This window comes from Nymphaea colorata, chromosome 5, assembly GCF_008831285.2.
Source record: "Nymphaea colorata isolate Beijing-Zhang1983 chromosome 5, ASM883128v2, whole genome shotgun sequence".
Lineage (NCBI taxonomy): Eukaryota > Viridiplantae > Streptophyta > Magnoliopsida > Nymphaeales > Nymphaeaceae > Nymphaea > Nymphaea colorata.
This window is the reverse complement of record NC_045142.1, coordinates 13,102,197-13,123,183: the sequence shown is the minus strand read 5'-3', so window position 1 is coordinate 13,123,183 and position 20,987 is coordinate 13,102,197. Positions and strand designations below refer to the sequence as shown.

The window sequence follows — 20,987 nt, the reverse complement described above, 5'->3', positions numbered from 1 at the left end:
TGTCCTATATGCTCTTAATGTCTATATCTTGGGAAGAGTTTCAATAGGGAGAGAGAGTGTGTGTGTGTGAGTGAGAGAGAGAGGGGGAACATAATGACCTCTATGGGTAGAGGTCATATGGTTTTACAATCTTCAAATGAGAAAAATAAACTCGGCCATCTTCCCTGAACTCCTGAAAGTATGAATTAGCGGGAGTTTACCAAAACCTAAAGCATAATAACGTAGAAGCAATCGCTAGTAAAAAAACATCATATTACTGCAGGACAAGGGCAATATTTAGTGGAAGAGGACAGGGTCTCGCACCAACTTGTACGTCATCTATAAACTTCATAAATGGCAACTTAAACGAAAAAAGCCCGTCGAACTTTTTAACCTGATTTTCGATCAGGCAATTCTATACAAATGTGATACACGATAATGTCAAGGTAGTTTTGTGAAACAATATTAATATTGCCATCCAATGAATTGATAACAGAAGCCTGATTTGTGTTACTTTTACATGCATGACAACAGTCAGCCAGAAAAAGTTCTCATTTGTCAAAGCACCGTCACTCACACTTGAGAGGGAAAAACAAAAGACATCACGTGAAAAATTGCAGTGAGCAAGCAGAAGGGCTTACTAGCTACCATCTCAATCAGCAGCAACACTGCACCCACTTGGTAGTGTAAATGTGTTGCTAATGCTGAGCAACCTAGGTGGAAGCAGAAAAATTGAACTGAATTCCTGTTTTTCCTTGGTCATAATCAAACTGCCTTAATATATAACAGTAATTCACCTGAAAAAGGTAATATGTTAACATGACAAGCAAGAGATACTCCACGAAGGACACAAAAATCCCTAAAATCCATTGAAAGTTGAAAGATGAAGAGACAAACCTCCACACGTAAAAGCTTCGTTGGAATGATGATACCACCTCCAATGGAAGTTCTGAATGATTCCCAGAATTTCCTAAGAGAGAAATTCTTAAACTCATTCTCAGTCAACTTGGTCAGATTGCCAGCTGAGGCAAAGAGGTGACCATGAATTCCAGAATCCCTGAACAGCTTTAGAGGTAGATCAAAAGACAAATCAGCAAAGGCAGTAACAGCAAGATCCCCCCCTAAGACATCTCTACCAGAAGCATTGGAAACCTCCTTGTTGGATGAATCAGTACAAACCCTTCTCACATCTGTTGGACCTAGACCCCGACATCTGAACCCTAGTAGTGATGTTGGGCCATTCAATGTGCACACTGGAGAAGAATTCCCACCTATGAAGAATCTTTCTGGCAAAGGGGAAGGCAACTTCATGAACCCTTTTCCCCAAGGAAAGATGACACCACCTGAAATTCCCACGTTAACAGCTGCACTAAAGAACCCAAGTGGAAAAGCATAACGCAGATCAAATTCCTGTAAAAATGCAAAGTAAGCAATAATTGAGCCAATGTGATATTAACAGAATACAACTTATTAGTACCTAAGGAAATGATAATAATATACGTTTTACCAGCATTTTTATTTAATTTACACTACACTAAACGAAAGCAAGAAAAAGATAAAAGAAAACAAGAGCACTGCAAATTAAAACAGACAAATAAATGGTAGTAAAAGATAAAAGAAGAAACAAAGAACTAATTAAAATTAGACACAGTAAAGTACTAAGTGATTACCATGGGTATCTAATGCAAATATCCAGCTATAGTACTTAAAAGTTATGGACTCCTTTCAAGTGCACACCAATGCTTTGATGATCATGAAACCCATATGATGACAGAAATACCAAAAAATCAAAAAACAAATAGCACCTTTGAAGGAAAAGGTTCTATAAGAAGTAATAACACTTTTCCTCAATTATTCTTGAAGGAGGCTACTAAATGTAGTCAGATTTGGATCTGGATCCAATCAAATCAGTTCTGTCATATATCGTCTATGTATCAATCTAGATTATTTGAGTACATACATATGCTGTATTTTGTTCTCATATTGAGGGCATATTTGTCCTTTGTATTATGTTACTCTTATAACTTAATCAACCAGATTAGGCACGTAAAAGACACTTTAAAAGTTGAAACCATGACCTATTTTGCACCTCTTCGCCTCTCCTCCTTCTCCTTCTAAAGGTTAAGTTTGGGAAACGCATAGGATTCAACAGCAAGTTGTCATTATGTTGAGGATTTACATTCCCTTTGCTTCTTAAATTAGGTCAGTAATTTTATGCTTTAGTATTAGACTATTAAGTTCTAGAACTTAGAATTAAAAGTTTCATCGTTGTCATTTGACAAATTAGAAAATTTTGTGTGCTCTATAACGAAAGCAGTGATATTAAAACGTAAACTTGCTCGATTTATGTCATGTAACCTATAGAATTTAATTGTTCAACCTTTACCAAATTATTTTTTAAGGCCTTAGTTATGTTTATTATTATGTTATGGGATGTTGAATGCATGGTCCCAGATGGTTGTTCCCAAGGTTAATCACGGAGTTTTTTTCAGATACTAATCAGAAAGTTTAATGTCTCGAGAACTTAGAAAGTTAAAACATAAAAAAATAGAAAAATATCAAACACTGAATTTTCTACTAAATTTCTTACAATAACAACGATAAAATTCAAAATAGTTGACAATATCAATGTTGTGAAAAGTGTATCAGTCAGGCTTACCTATATGCCATCTCGCAATGTATCGCAAACGTAGCATAGCGTATCATAAAATTAATTTTTTTAATTCAATAAACTATTAAAAAAGGGGAAAATAGAGAAAAATCGGGGAAAAAAAAAGAAAAATCAGAAATTTCTACAATCTTGGCTACTTTCGTTCCTCTCATAAAATGTATTTTAATAGAAAAATAGGAACAAGCAGGGTAAAAGGTAGGTTATCAAAGATCTTAGGGGCATTTTGTTGACACCCACAAAAAACCAGTTTTCTGAAAATCTGGTTCTGTGAAAACCAATTTTTTTAATGAGTTTTCAGAAAATGATTTTTGTGTTTCAACAGCGCCCTCAAAATACAATTTTTTATGAATAACCTTGATATCTAGTTATTGATTCTCTTTTTAAAAATCAGGTTTTGCAAAAACTACGTTTTAGCTTACACTAACTTTTTAAGTCATCCAAATAAAACCAAAAGCTGGTTTTAGAGATAAAACTAAAAACATCTTTTGTCTCCAATACCATTTTAGGCTATCATCAAAACATTGTCCATTTTTTTTAGACAATAGTATATATACTTGAATTAGCTTTGGTGCTAGTGACTGTTTATAAAATGATTATGCAACACATGTACATCTAAAAACTATGTCACACCGATGAGGGTGTGGATGTCGGTGCAGGTGCGGGAGAAGCACATCCCAAAGAAATTGGCTGCAGGGGTGTGGCAAATGTATGTATATATATATATATATATATATATATATATATATATGTTGATAGATTTGTGTTTCGGGTCCGGATCCATACCCGACCCGCCTTGTAGCCCGTTTTTGGGCTCTACTTAAGTCATGTAACCTTAATCCTTATGAGTTAATGATAATCTTAAGAGAGAGAGAGTCTGACTGCTAGTGGGCACCAACTCCTCCTCATTCGTGGTTTTTTCTCCCTCGTGTTGAGGGTTTTCCACGTTACATCGTGATCATTGTTTCTCTTCTTCTTCGTCTTGTTCGTATTTCTACATGGTATCAGAGCTGTGAAGTTCCGGCGTTTCTGGTTTGTCTTTTGCCCGTGGTGGAGGAGGATTTGCCCGACACTGTTCATTGACTCGCCAGGCACTGTTCATCGTCTCGCCCGGCACTGTTCATCGCCCGTGCCCGACGCTCGTGCCCGAGCTTCGTCCGTCGCCCCGCTACCGCCTCCGCCTAGCGCTGCCCTGATCAGCGCCGCTCAGCGTCGACCTGCCCAGCGACGCTCTGTCCAGCCGCCTCCGCCCAGCACTGCCCTGATCAGCGCCGCTCAGTGTCGCCCTGTCCAGCGACGCCCAATCCAGCGGCGTTCCTGTTCAGCCGCTTCCGCCCAGCGTCGGCTTGCCTAACGACGACCTGTCCAGCGGCGTTCATCTCTGTCATCCAACGCATCGCCCAGTGCTGCGTTTTTTTTCCGTCCAGCCCCGTGCCGCTCTGCCTGGTTCTCGCCGTTCTGCCTGTTTCTGCCCAGCGCCGCTCCCTCGTGGTCCTTTTTCGGCGCTGCCCTCTTGCTGTCTCTTCCACCGTGAGGCCTAGGCGTTCTCTGCCTTTTTTGGTGTTGTTTTTGTGTTGTTTCTCCTTGCTGCCTACTGGTTTGTGATTATGGCAGCCTCTTTCTCGTCCACCGTCAACACCAATCCGACTGAAATAGGGGCTTTTAGAACTGAGAATGTTCCCATGCAGGTCATTACTTTTCGCCTTACCAAGGAGAACTATTTCTCGTGGTCACCGGCTATGACTATGGGGATTGCTGGCCGTGGTCGCATGGCCTATATTGATGGAAGCAACCCCGAACCAGCAAGAACAAGTGATGTGTGGCATACGTGGTTTCTTGAGGATAATCAAGTGAAAACTTGGATTGTCAACTCTGTTTCCGCCGATATTCAGCCCCTTATCCTTCGGAAGAAGACTGCTAGAGACATGTGGGTGGTTCTCGAGCAAATGTATGGCCAAAAGAAAACGGCAATTCGTACTTACCAAGTAATGAAAACAGTCTATGGCATTCGACAAGGGAACTCGTCTGTTGCAGAGTACTATGGGGCTTTGAAAGCCAAGTGGGAAGAGCTTGACTATCATTCTAATATTCCTTGGCATTGTTCCCATGATCAGGCGCTCTATGTTGCTCATGAATGGGAAAACAGGGTGTTCCTCTTTTTAGCAGGTTTAAATGATGAGTTTGAAGGTATTCGAAGCCAGATTCTGAATTCAGAGGAGGTGTCCAGTATTGAAGATGTGTATTCCTGTGTTGAAGCGGAAGAACAGAGAAGGCTTGTTACAAAAGAAGGGAAGAGGGAACTTGTGCCCTATAACGAGAGATCTGCTCTCGTGAGTCGTGGTCCTGGCGGCCCGTCTAGATCTCTTCGCCGGTGCACTCACTGCAAGAAGACAGGTCACACCGTGGATTATTGCTGGGATCTTCATCCAGAAAAGAAGGGAACCAAAGGGAGATCTTCAATTGGGAGAACGCCTGTGTCTGAGGTGCAGGCATCCAGTGGAGAAAAAGTCTCCATTTCTGCTGACCAGCTTCGTGAACTAAGGGCTTATTTGGGCAGGATCGATGTCAACAAGATTGAGACCTCAGAGGGAACTACAGCTAATCAGGCTCTTGCAGTTATTGGCAATTAAGGTAACTCTTCTGTGGGGGAATGGATTGTCGATAGTGGTGCTACTCATCACATGACAGGTAATCCAAAATTGTTTCATGAGTATAAGTTGGCTTCGGGAAAGGAACGTGTTTCTCTTGCAGATGGTTCCTCTACCTGTGTGGCAGGCGAAGGCACTCTGTCCTTGTTGGACAAATTTCATGTGCAGGGCGCTTTACATGTTCCCCAGTTTCCTTTAAATCTCTTATCCGTCAGTAGACTTACTAAGAATTGAATTGTGAACTTATATTCTCTGCCGATCGTTGTGTTTTGCAGGACTTGGTGACAGGGAAGAGGATTGGGATTGGTTTAGCTTCTGATGGATTATATCGTCTTCCCATACGTGTGGCTATTGCTCTGTTGACAGCGATCCGCAAGACAGATAAGAGAAGAGAAGATTGTCTTCAATCTTTTATGTACTGGCATGAACGTTTTGGGCATTTACCTTTTGGGATTTTGAAACATTTGTTTCCAGACTTGTGTTCCTCCTTTGATTTGTCTTCCATTTCTTGTGATGTTTGTCAGTTTGCCAAACATGTGAGGGCTTCGTACCCTCTTTCTTCTAGTTGTGCTAATGAAGCTTTTTCCCTGGTTCACTCTGATGTATGGGGACCTTCGGGCATTCATACCCGTCAAGGGTTCCAGTATTTTATCACTTTCATTGATGATTTCTCTCGTGCTACATTTATATACTTGTTAAAAGACCGCAACGAGGTTCCTCGCATCATCGAGACATTTATTCTTCTTGTGCATACCCAGTATGGTGCGAATGTTAAAACTTTCAGGTCCGATAATGCCCGTGAGTACATGTGTCAGCCTGTTGAGGAGTTTCTTAGACAACGGGGGATTGTTCACGAGACATCCTGTAGTTACACCCCCCCTCAAAATGGGGTAGCTGAAAGGAAAAATCGTCAACTTCTTAATGTCACCCGGGCTCTTTTGTTTCAGAGAAATCTTCCTAAACACTATTGGGGTGATGCAGTTCTTACTAGTGCCTATCTTATTAACCGCATGCCAAGTCGTGTTTTGAATGGTAGGACTCCCCACTCGTTGCTTCCTGGCAGTCGTCCACCCTTTCCTCTTCCCCCTCGTGTTTTTGGTTGTGTATGTTTTATCCATGATCACAGTCCAAATGTCAAGAAACTTGATCCTAGGTCTATCAAAGGTGTCTTTGTTGGATACTCCCCTACGCAAAAAGGATACAAATGTATTGATCCTATTACTGGTCGAGCTTATGTTACGAGGGATGTTACCTTCTTGGAACATGCCTCTTACTTTGGTGCGAATCCTCTTCAGGGGGAGCAGTCTGTGGGTAGGGAAGAGTATTCTCAGAGACAGGAACTTCAGTTTATAGATTTTTTGGACTACAAGAAAGCAGAATCACTTAATACTGTTGATGTGCCTGAGAAGGAGGAAAGGTGTGACAATAACATTGAGAAGGAAGGGCCTCAGTTGTTTGGACAGTTCTACTCTAGACGAGGTACTTGGACAGAGATGATGACTTGTGATGCTGGACCTACTTCCAATCCCAATGCCACTCATTCCCTGGATGAACCAAGTCCTACCGAGGAGACCGTGAAGACTCATGATGAGGTTGAAAAGAAGAATGATGATCTTCCCATTGCCCTGAGAAAGGGTGTCAGGTCATGTACTCAACACCCCATTGGTAATTTTGTTTCTTATTCCAGACTTGGGAAAGATTACAAGTGCTTTGTTTCTACTCTTTCTTTGGCTGTGATTCTCAGGACTGTAGCTGAGGCTCAAAGTGACTCCAAGTGGGCTGATGCAATGAAAGAAGAAATAGATGCCCTAAGAAGAAACTTGACATGGGAAGTGGTGAAGATTCCTGAAGCCGCTCACTTAGTTGGATCCAAATGGGTGTATACCATCAAGTACAAACCAGATGGGAGTGTTGAAAGATATAAAGCTCGACTTGTGGCTAAGGGGTTTAGCCAGAAATATGGAATTGATTACTTGGAAACCTTTGCTCCTGTTGCGAAAATGAAGACTGTGAGGGTGGTTATATCCCTAGCTGTGATGAAGGAATGGAAGATGTATCAACTGGATGTTAAGAATGCATTCCTCAATGGTGACCTCGAAGAAGAAGTATATGCATATGCCTCCAGGATATGAAGAACCAGAAAAGTGTTGTAAGCTGAAAAAAGCCTTGTATGGCCTTAAGCAATCGCCCAGAGCGTAGTTTGAACGACTGAGAAGAGTGATGATATGTCATGGATACAAACAAGGAAATGGAGATCACACTCTGTTTGTGAAGAAGGAGAGCAGGGTTACTCTCCTGCTCGTCTACGTTGATGACATGATTGTTACTGGAGATGATGAGGATGAGATTATCAAGCTAAAAGGGTTACTGGCTACAGAATTCGATCTCAAAGATCTTGGCAAGCTAAGGTATTTTCTTGGTATGGAGGTTGCTAGGTCTAGTACTGGCCTTGTACTAAACCAAAGGAAATATACTTTAGATCTGCTGGAAGAAACTGGTAAATTGGGATGTAGACCTACTCCTACCCCTTTTGACACTGGGCACAAGTTGAGTCTTAGAGATGGAGAGCCTCTCTGTGAAGAAGACAAGGGGAGATATCAACGTTTGGTTGGGAAGCTAATTTATCTTACCCTCACGAAACCTGATATCACCTTTGCGGTGAATGTTTTGAGCCAATTCATGCATGCGCCAACCGATGCACATCTGAAGGCTGTGGACAGAGTGCTATGCTACCTGAAGAAAAATCCTGGCAAGGGACTCCTGTATGTGAAACAAGAGACTGTGGAAATCGAGGGCTACTCTGATGCGGATTGGGCAGGTTGTGGTGATACCAGACGATCCACTACAGGGTACTGTGTCTACTTGGGAGGAAACCTTGTTGTATGGAGGAGCAAGAGACAGGATGTTTGCTCTAGATCCAGTGCAGAGGCAGAATATAGGGCAGTTGTTATGGGAGTGTCAGAGTTATTATGGTTGAAGATATTGTTGACTGACATTGGAATATAGATTGAAGGACCTATGAAGATGTACTGTGATAACAAGTCTGCAATCAACTTAGCCAACAATCATGTTCTTCACGACAGAACAAAACATGTTGAAATTGATCGTCACTTCATTCGGGAAAGAATTGATGCGAAAGAGTTGATCTTACCTTACATGAAGTCTGAAGACCAAACTGCTGATGTTCTAACGAAGGCTCTTCCTTCAGCTTCATTTGAGAGGAATGTATCCAAGTTGGGCATGTTTGATATGTATGCCCAACTTGAGGGGGAGTGTTGATAGATTATGTGTTTCGGGTCCGGATCCATACCCGACCCGCCTTGTAGCCCGTTTTTGGGCTCTACTTAAGTCATGTAACCCTAATCCTTATGAGTTAATGATAATCTTAAGAGAGAGAGAGTCTGGCTGCTAGTGGGCACCAACTCCTCCTCATTCGTGGTTTTTTCTCCCTCGTGTTGAGGGTTTTCCACGTTACATCGTGATCATTGTTTCTCTTCTTCTTCGTCTTGTTCGTATTTCTACAATATATATATATATATATATGGTTGTTTCTTATCTTAATTTGTCCTTTCTTTACTTTTATTACTATAAATAAAGAAAGAGAGGGAGAGAGAAGTTTTTTTTTTTAAAGGGAATAACATAGGATGCAATTGGGGTGTGAGCCGGACCTGCACCTGCGTCACTCGACATGGGTGCTGCATCATTTTTGAAGAGTCCATGTGACATAGCATAAAAATCATTTTTTGGAAGTGTAAGATGAATTTTAAGATAAAAAATCAGAAAGTTTTACAAAAGAGTATTAATTTTGAATATGATGAATCGAATACAACATAAAGTAGGGTACTAAAAAATAAGAAAGTATTATAACAAAGAATATGGGTCTTGGGGCTCTAGTGGAAGCTGTGAATCATCTCCCAGTCGTGACGATTATTAGTAGTTATGAAACAAAATCTCATTTTCTTCTGAATGCTTCTTCATTTTTGTGTTTTACCCCATATGATACGGGGGTGTATTCACCTGTATCCATGTCGCACAATACGAACGATACGCTTACGATACAAGAGCATATTATGTATCATACGTGTACCCTATAGGTATAGGTTTACTAAATCTATACAGTATAACATTGGATAATATGTTAAAGGAAACCTCAAAAAATTAGGATATATTAAAAAAATTCTGAAAAAGGCAAAAAAATGATAAAAATGTTATAAATTCATTTCCTTTATTTTCCTTATAATGAATACGTTGTATGAAAGTTTTTAAGCAGAAGAAGGTGACTAAAGTATATTAACTTCAAAGAATCAGCTCCATCATGTATCATAGGTGTACCATATAGGTATAGGTTTACTAAATCTATACGGTATAACATTGGATAATATGTTAAAGGAAACAACAAAAAATTAGGATATATAAAATCTTTTTTTCTGAACAAGGCAAAAAAATGATAAAAATGTTATAAATTCATTTCCTTATGTTCCTTATAATGAACATGTTGTATGAAAGTTTTTAAGCAGAAGAACACGACTAAAGTATATTAACTTCAAAGAATTAACGCCACGATGGTTCTATTTTCATGAAACCTTACATTATTTCTCAAGATTTTGTCTTGTCCTAGTTGATCCAAAATTCCAAATCCTACAAAAGACAAAAGCTTGATAGCTTGCGAAACAATTCATGAAAGGGGAAATTTCAATGTTGAAGCATCATTAAGCCTGCATGAAACACGGGGTAAGACCTGGTGGTGAAGTTTCTAATAATGTAAGTGTTTTTTTTAAGTACCTTCAAGAATTTAAGGAGGGTGAACAAAGGAGAAAGATAGACTCTTTGATATTGGAAGACACATAATTTATAGTTCAATTTTAATAGACGAAAATGATGTAGACGAGAAACATTTGAATAGGGCCAAAGGATCAGTTTGTTAGCAAAGCAGCACAACAGAGTTACAGACTAGAACGAATAGTGCACTTAAAATAGAAGAGAAAAAATGTATGTCATATTTATAGACTTTTTTTTTTTGCTAACGCTTTACCTTTCAGTCTTCCAAAAAACCCTTACTTTCGCCCCTACATTAGAGGCAGTTGGGAATTATGGTTGACCATTATAGCCACTTTCTTACCATGAGACGAGGACATGGATTATGGATATTGAAGGTCGAAAATGAAGCCAAGAACACATACCGAATGCTAAAAAGTTCAAAAATATCATGGATGAAGGTGGTTGTACTAGGATATTTGACGGTTGGACCAACAATAAGCAAAGGCGGTTGCTTAACTTTCCTGTTAATAGCTCATATAGAATTATTTTCTTGAAGTCCATTTATGTTGGCTCAATAAAAAACGAAAAAAAAAAATCTGAAAATCCATGTGAAATATTTGAAGCTATCAGAGAAAAGCCAAAAAATATAGACCAAACCATCACAAAGAATGCTCCTAATTTTGATGCTATCAGGGAACACATTTTATTCATTACTGAAGGTAGAACATATCACAAGATATAATACAATCTAAACTTGACTAGAAATCATACAAAAAAGGAACTATTTTTCCCTCTATGTACACATTTTGCATGGCATCTTTACCAGAGAACTGCATGCTTCAAGATGGAGTTGGCTTCAAAATTCCAAACAAGTAATCATCTAAAAAAAAAACTGAAGCTAAGAAAGTATTCCATATTGCCATTGAAGATCATGAGCAGTCATATTTGCAATTAAGGCATTCATGCTTCTTGTCAAAGTGTTCAAAGTAATATGAGCAACCAATCATGGGGCTTTTGCATGAGGCAATGTATGAGGCAAAAGAGCAAACAGCTGCCAATTAAGATCATAAAGATAGAAAAAATAAGGTCACATGAGAATCTGAGATATAGCTGATAGAAGATGGAATATACAACTTCATCAACCACTATATTATTTAAACTTGCATTTCCATCAGATGACAATTTTGATGTCCATAAAAATATTATGGATGAATTAAATAATTGTGCACACAAATTGGTGAAACATCCATATGTTGTTTAACTATTAGTAAGTTTATAAATGTTATGCCATTTATTTATTTTAGCCTGAACAATCGTAATAACATTTGCACCATATTCTTTTGTATGTTTCATTTTACATTGCTCAGCACTGATTGCTGGAACTTATTTGGATAAAAAACTCTAAAACTAATTCATTTTGCAGTATAATTTTAAATCTCATATGCATTGTCAGGTTATGAATATAATCGGGGTACTTTCTCATTTATATGCGCTTTAATCAATGTTGACATTTCTGAGTGCTTGTGGTTTTATACTAACAATTTGGAAGTAGGTGTTAAGTTTGTAAATATGGATCGGGTCACTCAGACCCGACCCATTTGATCCACACGCCCAACATATCATGGGCGGCGGCATACTTGTAAATCTTATTGTTATTTTGTGTATTTTATGATGTACCCTAAATCGTGATTAGTATATAATGATAACAAGAGGCAGACGTCATTTGTTGCTGCTCTCTTTCATCTCTCTCTTGCTTGGACGTGCAGCCCACTTCTCTCTTCCTCCTCTTGCATCTAACTTCATTCGGTGGTTTGGTATTAGATATCAAAATCTTACATGGTATCAGAGCAGGTTTTGCCATTGAGAATGTTCGGTAAGAATCTTTAGTTTCTGCCCTAATCTTTGTTTCTTTTCTGCCCTAATCCTCAAATCTCAAATTTTTGCCCTAACCCTAATTCCCAAATTTTCTGCCCTAATCCTATCGTCTACCCTAATCTGCCCTAATCCTACCGTCTGCCCTAAACCTACTGTCTGCCCAAATGTGCCCTACCGTCAGCCACCTAACCCTAATCTCAAAATTTCTATTTTCCCCTTATTTTCTGATTATTGCATTTATGGATCCCCATCGCAATTCCAGCATCTTGTCGTCCAATTTCCTCTCCCAACTCATCTCACAAAAGCTAAATCATACCAATTATTTGACAAGGAAACGTCAAATAGTCTCGTTCATCAAGAGTCACCGTCTCTATGGATATCTCAATGGCACCACACCTGCGCCACCTGAATGGATTATGTGAGAGGTGAAGAATGCTATAAGGTAAGTTCAAGAGACACGGTCGTTTCCCAGTCATAGTGAAGTCAATATCACAGAGTATGATATGCCATCTTTTTGGCACGGTCATTTAGCACATTGTAGTCGATCTTCCATTCAAAGTCTTGTTGCAGACGGACTATTACAAAAGTTCAGTCTAAGTCCTATCAGTGAGTCTAGCATGTGCTCAAGTTGTCATATTTGTAAGTGTCATGCTCTTCCTTTTCAATCAATAAATAAGCGAGCTTCAAAGTTATTTGACACCATTTATTCTGATGTTTGGGGGCCTGTTCCTATTTCTTCCTCTTCCAAGAGTAAATATTATGTTTTTTCATTGATTCTTATTCTCGTTACACTTGGATCCACTTCATGAAAAGCAAATTAGAAGTTTTCCGCTTGTTCACCCAATTCCACGCCTTGGTCCAAAACAAATACTCTAGTAATATCGTGCATTTCCAATGTGATGGTGGTGGTGAGTTCATTTCAAATGAATTTACTGAGTACTTACTAAATCATGAGATCACTAGACAAATTTCTTGTCTACACACACCACAACAGAATGGTATTGCTGAAAGAAAACATAGGCACATAGTTGAGACTTGAAAGTGCTCTCAGTATGATGCATAACACTGATGTGCCCATGACTTTATAGACTGAAGCCTTCCATACTACTGTTCATGTTATTAATCGACTGCCACTATCCATGTTTGAAGGAAAATCTCCATTCTTTATTTTACATCAAGAACAACCAAATTATGATGAGCTACGTGTTTTTGGATGCATATGTTATGTTCATGTTAATGTTTCTTTGAGAAATAAGCTTCAAGATCGAGCTGTCATGTGTAGATTTGTGGGTTATGCAGAAAATTATAAAGGCTATTGCTGCTACAATCCAAAAGCTAGACGTGTGCATATTTCACAACATGTTGTTTTTGATGAGCTCGGGCGGTAACATACTTGTAAATGTTATTGTTATTTTGTATATTTTATGATGAACCCTAAATCGTGATTAGTATATAATCATAACAAGAGGCAGACGTCATTTGTTGCTGCTCACTTTCATCTCTCTCTTGCTTGGACGTGCAGCCCACTTCTCTCTTCCTCCTCTTGCATCTAACTTCATTCGGTGGTTTGGTATTAGATATCAAAATCTTACAGTAGGCATGATATTAGAGCAGGTGCATACAAAATTTTAAATAGGCTTGAGAAAGATGAGATGAATGTCCTAGTGTATAGTTAAGAGATATGCATCAATATATATATTTAAGCAACATTAATTCCGCAACAAGTGTATTTTTGTATGATGCTTTTCGTTTAACTCAGATAACCTTGAACTAATAGAGCTTCTGGCATTTATAGAATCAAAGACAAAGATACTTGGTCTCTGCATTTGTAGGACAAAGGGCACAAGGTCACTGATACTCTAGGCAAGGACCTTGATGGATTCTTCCAAGCAGAGTTATCCCCATCAAGCTCTCAGCCAGCCCCCATCTCCATTGCGGAGCTTGGATCAGGAAGAAAATCACCTCGGCCTCCACGAGAACACTATCACGCATAAAGCTCTCAAGCATCATTAATTCCCAGGGGTCAAAAGAAGCTTTACATTTATTTGATGCCAGAGAGTCTCAAATTTGTGATATTGAGGGGCAGGAAGCAATTTTTGAAACTATTGGAATTATTTTCTTCTACCCACTTTAATAGCCGAAATGCATCACATTCACTGAGCTTGAAATGGAGTCTCACAGTCTTAGTGTTTCTAAAGACAACAAATCATTAAATTTCAACATAAAGCATTGCACAATTCCTTTTCTATCCAAAAAAACAAAAGCTAGCTTATTGGCATAATTTTAGGTACAAAAAGTCATTGAAATATAAACAAGACAATTTAAACTATGAACGAAAATGTCAACATATATCTCAAATTAATTTAACACAATTTAGACCATAGAGAAAGATATACTAATCAACAACAGCACAAGTAATGCAAAATGTGGGCCATAGCTTTCAAATTAGGTAAGCCAAAATGAGGGGGAAAATGAACAGAATTGTAACCTGTATTTGAATGGAAATAAATGAATAAAATTCTTCACCTGTCTTACAAACCGCAAGGACCTACTATCAGGGTCAAGGCCACCAATATGAAAAACTGATGAAACTGCATAGCCAGATGTTGGCCGTAGTTGTGAATCTCGCTTGTCAAGTTTGTACATGTATCTTACTGAAGACTGCAAACTATGACCAAGCTGCCTCCTGATTGACTTTGAGGACATATGTGAAGGGTCTGTCAAGGTACGCCACGTCAAGTTGTACAATAGATCATGACGCCTTGTTGAAAACAGTCCTAGAGAAAAACCGAGGAGTCCTTCTTTGTAAGATGAAAATTTTAACCAATCTTGTGAAAGTAACGATACTCTAGCTGTTAGAGGGGTTGATAATCTTCCTAGTCTTGGCAATGATACTCCAGAACTAATTTCAGTGGTTTGATTCCATCCATAGGACCCAGAACTGTCCCAAATATCCCCATAGCCAAACAGATTTTTCAACTTTACTGATCCTTCAACAGACCAAGATTGAGCCTGAAATTCATTACAGATTACGAAATCAAGAACCAATCTGTATTAGAAAAAAGAAAACATGAAACATTTCAGTAACTTTAATGGATGTCATTTATGACCATTCTGCATTCCCAACAGCACCAGTTCCTTGCAATTTGTCGAAAGAGAATTTTAATGTGTTACATGGACTAACCTAGAATTGTGCCACACCCATGTCGACACAGTTGGACATGGGTGTGGGTACAGCACATAACTTGGACATGGCAAACTGATATTTGGTACTTTTGGTCTATTATTGTACTTTGTTCACTAATTTATATTTTATTAAATATAGATAATTGAGTTATGTGCCCGTTTGCTTAAAATCTTCTTGTGTGTGTGTGTGTGTGTGTGTGTGTGTGTGTGTGTGTGTGTGTGTGTGTGTGTATATATTATATATATATGTATATTGATTGTGTCTCCGACTCTCCACACCCAAGTTTTTTGAAAAATGCTATGCACCACAGTGTTTGCATTCACACCAGCATCCATGTGACATAGACTTTAATTCCATGCAGATCACAAAAAGGAACAAAACAAACAACGGGAGCTTGGAGCTCATAGTTGAGAGATTTTGCAGCAAGGAAAGGATGAATGGAAAAGAGTTTGATGAACCACTAAGAGCCTCTATCAAGTATCAAGGACTCTTAGTATGAAAGACAATGCACCAGTGACTAGTTTAAACTTTAAAGTTTAAACTATACAACATCATGTACACACAAATAAGGTCACTATTTAAGATGTCAAATGAGATAACTAGATGATTGGTTTGCAATAAGACCAAGGCGTCTTGGTTTGAAAACCATGCAGATTGCCTTTGTACTCATTTAAAAAGAAGAAAGAAAAAAGAAGGCTATTAAGATGCATTCAAGACAAATTCCATGTTAGGCTCCTGAAACATCATTTAACTAAATTTTTAGATATGATTCCAGTCAACAATGATGAAGAAACGGAAGCTGCTCATCTATTTCTATTCCTGTGTGTTAGTGCATATTTGCCACAGCCTACAATTGCTCTAATAAGGCATTCCGAAATTTTCCCAAGGGTTTTTACTTGAGATAGCAACCCAGAATATCGAGAAATTTTGGTACTCCATGTGATGCATCAAATTTCTTGTTCCAAAACACACCTAAGGTATCTCATATAGGTGCAGGGCGCCAATGCTAGTGTTGGCAGAGTACTTTTTAGAAAAATTTGGATACAGGCACAGTAATATATGTATAAATGTGTGTGTGTGTGTGTTTGTGTGGATAAAAAAATGAAAAATAAAAAAATATTTTTCTAACAATAATAAGTCACTTATCATAACAAAAGAGGGTTTAAATTTAAATTTTAAAGTAAGATGTGAAAAGGTGGCTGTTTGCATTCTACTTCTACTGCCATTAGGTATATGCTCCTCCTCCTTCACCATTCTTCTTCTTCTTCTTCTTCCTCCTTTTTTTTTTCTTTCATTTTTTTTTTTTTTTTGGAGACTGGACTGCACCCAGCAGCATCCACACCCCCCAAATGTGATTCATGTACTGCACCCAAAGGGCCACGTCAATGTGACGTAGAAGGTACCAGTTCTCCATCATGTATGCAATCAATTTAGATTTTGAAGAACGCTGGCAAAGTTCCTGATAAACATAAAGCTTTCAAAAGATTAAACATCAAGAAGTAGTGAAGGAATGCACTATCTAATTTTATCTCTCTTTTAAGGAGCAAAGGTATCCCATCCAAACCACATATTGCCAAATGCCAGGTCTTTAGTAGGCAATGTACTTTAGTAATTAGTCACCTTGCCCTGTGGAGAGTACATCCAGCTTCTACTTTATAGCAAGGAACACTGCACGCGGATTTCTAGTTCATGACATCCCATTAGTGGCATTCACAGATGGGCCATACCATATCCACACAGCCAGTGGGCCTACGAAACTAGAAACAAAGCAAAAGACACTAGAAACGTTACAAGCAACAAGTACGGATAAACAGAACGACCAAGCAAACAAATAGCAGCATGTGATGTTAGGAACAAGTTTCATGCCATCCACAGGCATAAGAATGATGAGGACTGACGGTATTGGCCTTTACACTTCAAAGTTCAAACATGGGTCATCAACTCCTCATAAAGATCACCCTGATTTATTAAACCAGCTTGCTAATTGGAATCTCGACCTTCCATTCACAATGATGGATCCCACTTAAAGTGAGGACCTCATTGTTCTCATGTATTACGAGACTGGGAAGGGCAAACTAAGTGCAGTCCAGAAGTTCCACCTTGAGCATGGCGTGGCTGCTCTTAGGACTGCAACGTGCATTTCCTCATATCGGAAGCATCATTAGAGTGCCACCTTTTTGTTTTCTGTTAGTAAAATCTTTCAAATATACATTGTTCTGCTACGTGACTGGTAAAGGTGGCAGACATGTTACTTGCGTCACGGTCATAGATAAATCTCTTAAAGTATTTAGGATCCTACAAGCTCGTATTTGGTCGTCGAACTGGAGTGCAATTGCCTTTGTGTCCAACCTATTGATCGAACAACTACCAATCGAAAACCTCACGCCACCAATAAGTACTTTAAATTTTTAACCAACCTAGGGTTTATGCCAAAGGATCTAAAAGGATAAGCAACGTAGACAAAGAACATTATGCTTATACCATGGTTTTGGGAAGTACCTCTGGTTTCGAGAAGACACCAATGTCCCCTGTAAGCGGGTTCTTCAACTCCCGGATGTCGACAATGACGTTGGCAGTGCCGGGGAGTTCAGGCGGCCCGCTGTCGAGGGTTATCGACACGGATTCAAAGATTTCCCAGCTCCCTAGCCTGGCGTTGGCGATGGAAGCAGCCCGAATTAGTTCCTGCACGGTTTTCGCGTCCCGCATGGCCTCGAGCTCGGCCTCGATCAAGGAATCCTTGGTCTTGGTATTGCCTTTTATCAGGATGTCGTGGACGCGGATTCCCACCTTCTCCGTCGACAACCTCCTGAACGCCCTCTCCAATTTGGCCTTCTCCGCCTCCGGTCCTGCAACCACATTAATTCCTTCAACCCTTTCATCTTCTTCCTCCTCTTCTCCTTCTTCTCCCCCCTCATCATCTTCTTCTGTAACTGCGCCGCCATTGTCTTCTACTTCTTTTGCTGCCTTCACTTCTTCATGTTCTGCGTCGGCCTCTTCTTTCCAGGTCTCCATGAGAGAGCAAGCGAGAGAGAGCGAGTGTGGCTGGGTGGGTAGCAAACGAGCCCGAACCAACCGAAAGGCAGTTAAAATCCCTCCGCAGCACTGTGCACGGCGGGGTTCGACATCGTGCCGAGTGATCTGCAGCTGAGAAACAAATTTCGAATATTTAGTTTGAGAATGCAACTACTATGTTGATCTTTAGAGTACTAGAAGCTTTAAATTGGCCGTTGATTGAATGTGAAACTTCACTTCAACCTCCTATTGAGGCGTGCATGAAGGTTTCTGCGGTCATTATCATGACTGGAAACAAGAACCTGGAAGGATTCGTGGTAAGGTGATAAATTTTTCCAATTAAATTTATCGAGTTTGCTATATTGTATATAACTATTGCTTGATTAGCTGACTGGAATTATTTAAGATTTTTTATTACTGTAGGATTATATTCAATCGAAACATGATCAAAGTGGTAACCAAAATCATTGGAAGTGATTTGTTTCAATAATTTTGAACTAGACACTAAATCTTACCAATTCTTACTAAATTCAGAAGTGAGGAACAATGTACTTGATTTCTGGTGGTATGCGAGAGGTGAACCGCTCTTTCTTTCCTTGCTGTTAGGGTCTAAGGTTGTTTTGGAACTGAAAAGTTTTACTGTACATTGTTTCATTTGAGTGCCAATCATGCTACCATTTGTACCATTTGCAGTTCAGATGAATAACATCCATGGAAATTATTAAACCAAAGATGCATCGTTTGCATGCCCCTTGTTATGCCCCTCAATGTAACCATTTTTGAATTCCCCCATTACTCATTTGTGTCGGCCCCTCCCAGCAGCAACGTAATTGTGGAAAAATATTTTCTATTTAAATGTGCCAAACTTACCAGTTAAAACCTGACACATAACTCTGGGGTGCGGCTAAGATTTCATTCTATGACAAATCAGCCACATATTTTCGTCTAAATTACCAATGTTTTTGTCTACAAGAGGGAATCACTCTTTCAAGCTAAATCGCCCACTGCTTTTTTGCGAAGATTGCAAACCAAGACAACATTGTCTTCCTTGAAAAATAGCTTCATAGGAAAAAAAAAAAAGTTGAAACGTGAAAAATAAGTCAGCTAAAAAAAGGCAAAAAAACGCCATTATTTCATTAAAAAAAAGAGGAAAGCAGGTATTGTTGTGTTTTTTTTTTCATTTGATGTGTTTTTAAAATTTTTAAATGTCAAACTACTTTTTTTTTTAATTTTTTATTTGCTGCTTATCTAACTTTGATGGTCTTTTTTGTTTCTCATTTATTTTATTTTCCCTTAATTTCTATAGTTTTTAAAAAAATTACCGCATTTTTTCTTTCCCTTTTATTTTTGGCGTATTATATCCAAGAAAAACCTCTCCATCCCTGTTTAAAAAGAGAAATAATTATTTACGACTATACTCTATTATTTTAATACTCTAAATTCGCCATCCATTTTTCGTTCAGAACTGAACCTAATGGACCAGCTCCACGTAACTATTTCCCATCCATTTTCTTAAACCTGAATCTCGCACTGAAATTAAATCACCAATCTCCTTTTTCCATCTATTTTCAAATAAATTGCATCAATGGCCAAAATCACCCTTCTTTTTCACCAGAAGAGAAGTGTATTGCATGTAACAATTGCAAATTGCTTCATGGGAGTTTGTGCTGCACTTAACTTGGTGAAAGTGGTAATCGTCGTCTGCTAGCAGTGAAGAATCTATTTTTCAATTGAGTGGAAAGTGAATGCAATGAAGAAATAACTTTCAAGGGTGATGCACCCACGAAGATTATTACACAAGAAAATTTATTGTCAGTGATATTTCACATAAAAACAATGAAGTTCACCTTGGCATGTACCGGTATAAAGACACAACAACCCGACTTGGCCCAATATATATATTATATATATATATATATATATATATATATAATATCACATTCAGGCTGAGCTTGAACCTGATCGTTCATGGTTGGGCTGGGCGCGAGCTTGCGGGCATGGGCTATGGGACAGTCTAAACCTGACTTTCGGTTGGGCTGGCCCGACTGCTGCGCAGCTCTACCTGTGTTCTCACCCCAACAAGGAAAGACCTAGTTGAGAATGGTCACACTGAGATTTGAACCCCTAACCAGCTATATGCTGGTACCAGGATCAGCCCCTCCCTAGTTGTTATTTACCTCTCTGGGTTCAACAAAATGCTTTTCAGTTGCTCCAACTTCTAATTTATGGTTGCATATGAGGTTACCAATGACGACAAAAATTTGTGGCACTTGAAATTAATGCTATGAAACCACATGCAAGGGCTAGTTCGCATAAATCAAATAGCAACACGGAGAGGATGACAACTGAGGCACCAAGTACGACCAAGACGCTATCCATCTCACAAATACAATCAATTTGGATAACAAGATCCACCTTAAGGTTGTGTTTGTTTCTCGGTGCATCTCAGATCCAGATCCGCGGTGTTCTGTAATCCTATGATCTTAGATCTATGGATTTAAGGTCATACCTCCCTCCAATCCGACCGTAAATCCATGGTTTTCAACATGTCCTGCGGACTAAAATCCATGTCACTGTTTAAACTAAGGACCTCTCAAAACACACCTTTTTATGCAGCCTCTGATCTAAGATCTGAAGGTATCAAACTCAACCTAAGACAAGAAAACCAATCGCCAATGGTGGTGGAAGGCTACCATAACCAGCAGACGGTGTTATACTTTGAGTAATTCGTGTATTGCCCAAATAGAATACGTTGAGTTTGTTTGTCCATAGAACTTGAATCACAGCAAAGTTAGATTTGTTTGCTTCGGTACCCCTGTGAATGGGATGGCTCCAAATTTGTGGATTCAATGCCATCGTA

The 20,987-nt window shown here is 39.1% G+C and overlaps 1 protein-coding gene across 1 annotated transcript; it reads right to left on the bottom strand.

Annotated features, from left to right (window-relative positions):
• Window positions 1-341: 341 nt before the first annotated feature.
• Window positions 342-18,310, bottom strand: LOC116255298 (uncharacterized). The gene is made up of 4 exons (XM_031631082.2): window positions 17,615-18,310; window positions 14,455-14,940; window positions 877-1,389; window positions 342-776 (listed from the first exon to the last, which is right to left on the bottom strand). The coding sequence occupies exons 1-4, from the start codon at window positions 18,125-18,127 to the stop codon at window positions 693-695; spliced, it is 1,596 nt and encodes a 531-aa protein (XP_031486942.1). The 5' UTR covers window positions 18,128-18,310; the 3' UTR covers window positions 342-692.
• Between the last annotated feature and the right edge of the window lie 2,677 nt (window positions 18,311-20,987).

Coding starts and splice junctions, on each gene's coding strand:
- LOC116255298 (XM_031631082.2), bottom strand. CDS start 18,127: ATGGAGACCTGGAAAGAAGAGGCCGACGCAGAACATGAAGAAGTGAAG. Junction 14,941..17,614: donor GTGTCTTCTCGAAACCAGAG/GTACTTCCCAAA, acceptor AATGAATTTCAG/GCTCAATCTTGGTCTGTTGA. Junction 1,390..14,454: donor CCTTGCGGTTTGTAAGACAG/GTGAAGAATTTT, acceptor GCATTTTTACAG/GAATTTGATCTGCGTTATGC.